This window comes from Catharus ustulatus, chromosome 6 (genome assembly GCF_009819885.2).
Source record: "Catharus ustulatus isolate bCatUst1 chromosome 6, bCatUst1.pri.v2, whole genome shotgun sequence".
NCBI lineage: Eukaryota > Metazoa > Chordata > Aves > Passeriformes > Turdidae > Catharus > Catharus ustulatus.
This window is the reverse complement of record NC_046226.1, coordinates 59,615,891-59,624,941: the sequence shown is the minus strand read 5'-3', so window position 1 is coordinate 59,624,941 and position 9,051 is coordinate 59,615,891. Positions and strand designations below refer to the sequence as shown.

At 45.7% G+C, this 9,051-nt stretch overlaps 1 protein-coding gene across 7 annotated transcripts in view; it reads right to left on the bottom strand.

The window, feature by feature from the left end:
- Positions 1–230: 230 nt before the first annotated feature.
- The window catches only part of ARNTL (aryl hydrocarbon receptor nuclear translocator like), a 48,130-nt gene continuing 39,309 nt past the window's right edge, over positions 231–9,051 (bottom strand). For all 7 annotated transcript variants that reach the window (XM_033061556.2, XM_033061553.2, XM_033061559.2 and 4 more), the window contains 7 exons: positions 5,956–6,062; positions 5,522–5,672; positions 4,896–4,984; positions 3,962–4,070; positions 2,302–2,395; positions 1,258–1,360; positions 231–929 (listed from right to left, as the gene is read on the bottom strand). In XM_033061556.2, coding sequence (XP_032917447.1) covers positions 769–929; positions 1,258–1,360; positions 2,302–2,395; positions 3,962–4,070; positions 4,896–4,984; positions 5,522–5,672; positions 5,956–6,062 — 814 coding nt within the window. In that variant the 3' untranslated portion in view covers positions 231–768. The remainder of the gene's footprint in view (positions 930–1,257; positions 1,361–2,301; positions 2,396–3,961; positions 4,071–4,895; positions 4,985–5,521; positions 5,673–5,955; positions 6,063–9,051) is intronic.

Below are 9,051 nucleotides of genomic sequence, written 5' to 3'. Positions count from 1 at the left end.
TATGAATTTTGCAAGTAGTTGCTTTTCTTTCCTCAGGGGCAGGCTAGTTAATAGTAAGTGGAAAACAAGTATTTCTTCAAGCTAATCAGCCCATTTCAATGCACCTCCCTGTTGTGCTTTTCCCAGGATAAATCTGGATCTAGGAGTAAGTAACAACAGCTTCTCTGGGAATTCACTGTGATGTAAGAGTGGGTAAGGCACTGGCTAAAGAAATGATAAATACCAAGTGCTTCTAGCATGCACCTTCAGCAGGGTTTTATCAAATTTATTTATCAAAGTAAATGCTCCATCTTAGAACAAGGGAAACATTTATTTTAAAAATATTTAACTGTCTAATACATTACACTTTAACAATATTTATAGTAAAGGATTCTTACAAGAAAGAATAAACAGCTTTATGGTACAATTAGTATAAGAAATATCCACATGGGGACTGTTTTGCAGTGTAAAAACACACCATACATCTGAAATGGTCATTTGCATATAAAAGCTACCACTGATGCCAGTGAGTTGCACAGTGATTTAAAAAAAATTTCAAACAACAGAATCCAAAATATACAAGTATCGCAAGCTATACACAGCTAACCAAATCAACACAGAACACTGTAGCAGGTTATTCCACTTTGTCTGAAGTTACACATGGGAGGATGAGTTGCGTTCTGACACAGCTTTTATGAAGTTCCCACATAAAAGCCTCTCAGTCCCACGAGTTTCACAGGCTGCAGAGCTGCACCGGTAAATGCACTTGGATCTGGGCTGCTGGAGGATTTATAAGGGCCAGGGCAGGTCGCTGAAGTCCACGGGGCCGCCGAGCCCCGCGTCGGCCTCCAGCAGGCTCATGATGACAGCCATGGCTGCCTCGTCGTTGCTGGGGCTGCTGGAGCCCTGCTCCGTGTCGATCATGTCCATGCCGATGTGGGAGTTCTCCCCTGCGGGAGGGAGCACAGCTCAGCTCAGGGGGGCAGGAGGGGCACTGCTCCCAGGGACTGAGAGTGCCACACTGCACACACAACACTGCAGCAACACCCGCTGACTCAGCAAGAGAAAAGAGCCTTCCAAGCCTCTTCAAGCACTACCCTGGCACTCAGGTAAAGGTATTTACAGAACAGGCTGCCAGGTGCCTCTCTGGGCACACAGTGCTTGGCTGTGGCTTTGTGCCTCAGCTGGAAAAAGCAGGTTACTGCTAAAACCAACCCTCCTGCTGCAGTGTCTGTGTGTGTTCAGGGAGTGAGGGGGTGCAGGGGTGACTTCACTTACCCAGGATAGAGGAGTTGTCGGAATACGGGTACCCAGAATTATCCTGGATTTGTCCCGACAGCAGCCCAGCTGAAGAAATGTCTGGAGTGCCACCATTCAAGATCTTGAAAGACATAAGCAGAAGCTCAATGCACCATTTCATGCTGCTTTAAAGTGTCCTATACTGGAATTTTTAATATAGGGTAGATGGACTTCCCAAAACAACCTTGTGGTTCATAACAAACACTCTTCTAACAAGGAGAAACACCAAGGGGGTGCTGAAAACACCCAGCCCTGCACCTGTATTTTCCTTTATGCCATGCCAGCAGCCCCTATTATGTGCTATCATGTTGAATAGTGTAGGGCAGAAGAAGAAAGAGTGACTATTACTAGAATTGTAACTCTGTTACAACTTGGCATTTTATTTCAAGAACAAAGAGAGCTGGGAATAGACAGAAATATCTACTGTCTGTTCCTCTGTTCCAGTATGAGCAATTCTTAAAGTCATCATTTCTGAGAAAAAAAGGTTAAGTAAGCCTGAAGCAGTGCATAAGGACCTGGATAAGTGTTGTTCTTGCTTTGGATAAAACTTCCACAAGCATTTAGAGATTGCTGGAAGCAGCCAGGACAAGAGTTCAGGTGGCTCAGTGCTGGTAATGGCACCTGAGTGCTACTCAAGCAATCTCTGAGCAAGGCAGGTGCACGGTGGCGACTTAAAAATAAAATAAAAATAATCTCCCAGTGCCCAGGCAAGCACAGAATTGTCCTGGTTTGTGCTCCAGCAGCACAGGAGTGCCAGCACTCCCAGCCTTCACCAGCACGGGGTGGCAGAGAGTTTTGGGAGGGTGGAGACAGATGAGGAGAGCTGTTCCTTGCAGCTCTGCTGAGAAAATACAACCTAAAGGGCAGGGGGAATGTCAAACACTGCTGGTGTTTGGGAGCTGCTGCTGTGCCCTTCAGGCAGTGCTGCCCAGGGGTTGTGACCACAGCAGGGCTTTGGCTCACTCCCTTTTCCAGCCCAACTCCCTGCCCTGGCTGCCCCAGACTGGGGGAAGCTTCTCTCACCTTCTTCCCTCCTGGGGAGGATGTGTCGGGCGGGGGGGTGCTGGTGATGTTCAGGGGACTTGAGCCACAGCTGGATGGTGATGATCCTCTTATCCTAAAACATGCAGAAAACAGGGCATGGATTAACAGGCCACTCAGAGACTTGGAGTTTTAAATGCTGACTTCTTAAGGTGCTAAAAGCATGAGCTTCATTTATGTAATCCCCCATTCTCAGTGTTCCTCACAGCAGCAGGAGCAGCAGTGCTGTTATTTGCAGTCCTGTGTAAATCCAGCCTGCTTGGGCTGCAGGCTTTGCCTCCTCCCTGATTTTATCCTGGACAGACTTCACAGAGTCAGAAGGAAAAGGTCCTGGCTGCTAAGGAAAGCCTCGTTTTTGAGTATTTTACTCAATTTCCACCAGCTAAGAGTTCCAGCTGCCTCAGTCACAGTAACCCAGACTCCTCCATGAGCCCCTGCTGCAGAAGTGCACTGGACACTGGATTGGTTTTAACTGCTCAAAGCTGCATTGTTCACTTCCATTTTCCACAGCTTGATCAAACATCGTTAATAATGAATAATGTATTGACTGTAGAACCAACAAATCTCCAGACTGAAAGGAGGAGGGGTAGTTACAGAGAAAAGCAATGGAAATGGGAATCTTCTCCTTGGCAGAGCTCCCCTGGGAAAGCTGAACAGAAGGCAGCTTTGGAAAATAGTAACAGCTGCTGAAAAAGGACTGGAACTAACCCAGGGTCCGAACTGAAATGCAAACACGGGTGGTAACTGCACTACTACACTCACTTGGGCTAATTAAATGTTTTACGGCTACTAAAAGGGATGGTTAAGCTTCAAAGTTTTTCTTTTCCTCTTTCTTTCTTTTCCTATTCCTACAGAGAGGAATGAAGCCTTAGGGATAGGTCTGCTGCTGCCTAAGTGAGGATGGAGGGAGTCTCCTGCCTGCAGCAGGAACAAAACTGGGACACAGACTGAATGTGCTCCAGGACTGCAGCTCAGGCTGGTTAAATTGCTGCCACCAAACATCTGCTGGTTCAGACCCCTTCTATAGGGAGGGGAACACAGTTCCCAAGAGGAAACCTGTGAGGAACAGGGATTTTTAGAACAGAGAAGCAGCTGTGGATCCCCACAGTCCCTTAGTGACCCCACATCCTCACTGCCATGGGAAGGCCCCCAGCATTGTGTTCTTGCTCCAAGAGCTGCACAAGCTCATCATGCACATCCAACAACTCCAAAAACATCTGAGTGAATGGATTGCATGAAAACAAACATTGCTGCTCTGGCACATGCTGAACAGCTTTGGCACTTGGAGGTTGTGCCACTCAGAGCCTCAAGTCACTGGGAACAGAAGAGTCTGGAATGGATTTGTTTCTAGCTAGCTGCTCTTTTTAACTCCTGTTTCTGGTACACAGGCCATCATCACCACCACTGCAGAAAAAATGCCAGTATCAGTCTTCTGCAACAGGAAGCTGTAGCTTCATGCTTTCCCTGTGGGGACTGACTGCCTCAGGGATGCTGAACAGGAATCTGGAGCTGTCTGAGAAATACAGCTGGATCATTCCTTATTCAGCTTGAATAAATTGTTCTTTCAGAGGAAATTAAGGAAGTCTAACTCCTCCCAAAGAGCAGTAATAAAACAACTGAACTTCACATCATTTTCTCTCACCTGTGAATCTCCATGATTTCTTCAGCAATCATCCTCCCTATTTTACCTGCCCCAGCTCTTGTTCCACCTGGAATTCCAGGCACAGTGGGATGGGTCCTTTTGGGGCCACCTGAAATGAGCAGAAATGTTAAGGTCAGAGAAAAGTTTGCAAACCTTCTCCACAGGGAAATAGTGTTTAGGCTCTGAGCAGCTGCAGGACCTTCTGCACTGGATTTACTGACAGTCCCACCAACTGGTGAGTGCCCTCACATGGATGAAAAGCTCTGGCATGCCCTGAGCTGTGCTGGGTCTCAGATGTCCCTCTGTGCCAGCAGGGACAGGACAGACCACAACTCTTTTAGAATCTGGCTGTTCTCTTCCAGAACTCAGCATCTGGTGCTACCTCTTGTCCAGAGCTGGTGCAGGATGGCCTTGTCAGACTTGCCCCACTCTGTGCCCAAACAGGCTCTTCTCCAAACATGTTTGTTCTCTGCTTTTTGTGAAGAACTTGCCAGTGCATGTTCCATTCAACATGGGATAAGCCTCAGGTAGCTGATGACTGCAGATAAAGCCCCTGCAGGTAACTGCAGGAATCTAAAAGTGGAGGGAGAAGGGAGGTCTGACCAGTTAGGAGCTGTTCCTGTAATGTGATTTCACACTTGCACAGCACTTGGGAGGCTGTCAGGAAGGAGCTTGATATACTCCAAGCAGAGAAAAGCCCACACTGAGAGGGCAGGAAAGGCCTCAGCATTGCTTGTCCAGAATGGACAACTGCCTGCTTCTGGAAATGCATATTGACCAACAGCAACCCTCAGCAGGTGTGGCTCACACCCAAAGCTAAACCTTTTCCTTAGGGTAGGGACCAATCTGGGTGCACAAGGGCAGCAAATGTGTGCAGGCAGGGTGAGCTGCTCCCAGGGCAGGGAGCCAGGGCCTCCCTGAGCACAGGGGTTACCTTCTCCAGCCTGGAGCACGCTGTCCATGCTGTGTGGGGATGCTGCCAGCTGGGGAAAGGCCCCATCCCCACTCTCCAGGACCGTGGTGCTGTGGAGGGCAAGGGTTGGAAAAAAAAAAAATCAGTGAGAGAAAACCCTACAGGTAGCAAACCCTAGCAGTGATGAAAACCCAAGTCAGGGAGAGTTTCAGCAGTGTGTGAGTCAGTGCCACCCTGTGACTGACAGGAATCAGCCACCCTGTTCCACCTCAAACGTGCACTGCAGGACCCCAACAGCTTCCCTCAGCACACAGCTCCTCTACAGCAATTATTCTGCTGAGAAGTCACCTCCAGAGAAAGGGAAAGGGGGGAAATACTGCCAAAGCAAAGAAATGCACATCCCTAAGTTCTTACAAAGACTGAACCCCAGCTTTTCCTAAGGAAAGACATTATTTCTATTTTCTGCAAATTTCTGCAGAAATTAAATTATTGCAATTGTTAAACTAAACCCCCTCTGCCCGTGCTGTTATCTGGAGAAGACAACTTTTATCTTACAAAAGCTGTGCGCAAATTTGGGTCAAATCCCACATGAGAAAAGGGCAAAGCAATGGGAATTCCCAGGCACCTGCTGAGGGAAAAGCACTTACCAAACAACTGTGTTTGTGGAGACAATGTATTCCACTTCTTTGGTCCAAGGGTTCATGAAACTGAACCAGCGACTCCTCAACGTAATAAAAGAGCCATCTTTTATTTTAAACTTGTAGCAGTTAGTTGTAATTTTTTCTCTTGTCTGCAAAACTGAAGACAGGCAGAAAGCAAGTCATGTATATATACCTAAATACATAGAGTCCTTGACAGTTAATTCCTCCCCACATCCCTCAACAAAAATGCTAGTTCTCCCTCATCCCCCTCACCCATCCTGAACCTCAAATATTCCCTCCAAATCCATGCAAACATTTGCAAAAGCATTTGCAAACAGCAATACCCAAATCTTTTCAAGTCTGTTTGGTTTCCCTGAAGCACAACAATTGTTCCTGATATTCTGAACAAAGTTTCTCTCCTGAATTCTGAATGACCTTACCTTGCCTGTGACATTCTGCAAGATGTGCTATATCATCTTGATGAAAATATTCATAACACGAAGTACCTAGAAGTTCCTGGGGTAAGTATGCCAGGATGGCTGTTGCCCTGGGGAAGGGAGGGAGAGGGAGAAAATAAAGAGAAAGAAAAGAAAATAAATCAATCTTTTCAAGTTGGAGTATTAGTCAGAGATTCCTAAAGCTCACACTGAGGCTGGGTACGGCTCAAGTAATGCGGAAAGGAATTTTCAGCTTAGAAGGTAAAAAAAAATTCCTTAAGAATACTATTTTTAATTCTCAGGTAATTAAAAAAGTACCTAACACCCAGAGCCCTCAGGTATTACACTTGACCCACCACCACCAGAGGGGATGTAAAACTTTCTAAATAGCTTTGAAGATTTGCTGTAATTTGGGGGATTTAAGCCTGAAAAAAGCTGCCTTGTAGCAGCCACAAGATAACACAAAGCTTTCTGCATAAAGTGCCACTGCAAAACACACATCAAAGGCTTGGAGAACTCAGGAGTGGGACAGAACAGCACCTCACCAAACTCAACCTGGATTTTGTACCTTTCTTGGAAGAAAATTGCTGAGAGAGAAATGACAGTTCCTTGAAGAAACTGAAAAAAGTGTCACAATTCCAAACTACTGCAATGCAAATAAAACACCAAGGGCAATAAGGAACAAACCTAGATCAACACCTGTTCTGCAACCTCAAAAAACCTCAAATTAAACATTATAAAATGCAGAAATTGGTACATATTAATAATAAGGATAGAAAAAGGCTGAAACACAAAATCTCTAGGATTTCCACACAGGGCATTTTTTATGTTCCCAAACACACCAAGAGAATTCAGCACCAGCTGAGGACACCTAAAGTCGTCCTTGAGAGGGAGCCTGGATAAGGAAACAGGAATTCAAACTGACTTTTGGGGTGACCCTCACCCCAGGACACTTAAAACTCCAACAAAACCCATCAAAGCAATTTCTGAGAGAACCACAAAGCAGCAAAACCAAGCCTGCCATTCTTTGAAATGGAAGAGCTGGGAACCAAGTCCAGCTTATTCCAGTATTTTTCCAAGCACTTTAGCAGCCAAGGCTTTTGGCAGCACTGCTGTGAGAGGGATACCCCACACAGATGGGGAACACCCAGCATGAGCTGCTAATCTGTGAACCCTTTTCACAGCAGGATGAGCAGGGGGAAGGAGAATTGCACCAAATCACAGACCTAACAGACTGGCTGCATTCAGTATCTGACCATGTCCTATTATGCAAGGAAGGAAATTGTTTGTGGCCTTCTGGAATTTCATCCTGTGTTTACTTTTTCCCTCAGCTAGCTGCTCTGAGTCCTGAAGCTGGATCTGATGACATCTGCATAGGTAATAAACTTCATTTCACTCTCAAATTCACCGTGCAGACCAATTAGAAGCCCTGAATAAATCAGAAGAGAGATGATTCTCTTGAAAACTCTGCTCTGTGTGGCTGCCATAAGCAGTTCCCTGGCTAATTGGTAGCACAGCTAATTGGTAATCCAAAACCTAATCCATGGCTCTGCTTCTCCAGGGACCCTGCAGTCCATGAGGACAGAAAGGCTCACAGTGAGTTTAGGGAGTGTTTCTTCCCTGAACAAATGATAAATGAACAGTGCAAATCTATATGAACAAAACAAGCTGACTTGGAAATAAATTGTTTTCAACTTTTACAGGTGCCTAAATATTCTCCAGGAGAAGCAAGGATCATTGGATGTCAACTTTCAGGCCTACAGATGAAGCTTTATTCTAAATAAATTCCCTTTCAAAGAGCCCTTTGAAGTAGCACAGACATCCCAGGGACTGTAAACAACAGCTGGAAAGCAATTCAACAGAAGCATATGTGTTTAAATCCAATGGGTCAATATTTTCTGAGTCTCATTATTTTAGCAATGCCTCCAAACTACACATTCGGGGGAATATGTCTGATCTTTTGAACATAAAACTTGTCTATGAACAAGACAGAATGGCATCTTCTGAGCAACAGAAAGCTAGGAATGCTCCCTCAGCTCCTAGCACTCAGGAGTTGGTATTTTCAAAAGCTTTCTATCAAATTAAAGCCAAAACCACCCAGCCTAACCTACACTCACAAACCCAACCACCCCAAAACAGATAGGTAACATGAAAAAAAAAAATTATATTCTCTGCACTGCACTTCCTCCCATGACTATCCTCCAGTTCCTCCCAAAGGGCACTAAAGATCAGCTGAGTCTCCCCTGGAAGCAATTCCAGCAGGCAGGTTCTGTCAGAGTCTGGAGTTGGGGCTTTTCTGTGTCTCAAGCAGCTGAGCCAAAGGCACAGGGAAACTGGAACAGCCTCACCTGGGCAGCCTCAATCCCTCCTGACAAGGAAGGGAACCAAACAACCCAGCACATCCTCTCCATTCACATCCTGCAACCTCCTACTTCTCCCTCCATGATCCAGTCATTTCCAAGGAAGTTGCAGGTGATATGTGCCTCTGCTGAAGAAAATGCAATTCCATTTTTCTTGGAAAAGGGAAGAATCTGCCCTTCAGATACCAAATGGATGTTTGAAAGCAGATACCACACGGGAACGAGTTGTCAGAGAGTTTCCAAGAGCTAACCCTTAGGAAAAGCTTTCCTTCTCACAGCCACAAAGGGTCACAGAGAGGAGCATTAATCCAGCAGAATGTGTCCCAGTAAACAGTTATGTAAGTGTACATGCTAGCAAAGCTAAGCCAGCCTCTGCAGTCCTAACTGTGTGCTGTTTGCAAGAGGTTTCAAGTAACACAGGAACAAATTAGGGTCCAGTTTCAAAATATTTCCTTCTGAAGATTACATGAATAGGTAGAAATGATCCTGGAGTTTCTCTCCCATGTTTTTGGAAGTCTGGGGGATTTTTTAAAATTTAATCAGTCATATTGAATACGTGTGTAGTAACAGCTTTGAGCTCCACCTCAAAAGCCAACCCAGCTTGCAGTAAAAAAGCTAAAAAGGGCAGCAATTTCTTTTCCCAGTGCTGCAAGGAAAGCTGTCCATGAGGCAGTGCTGGACAGTGACCTGTGGTGGAAGCTGTTAGGGGTGTTTAAATAACTATGCATTGACTTTTGCA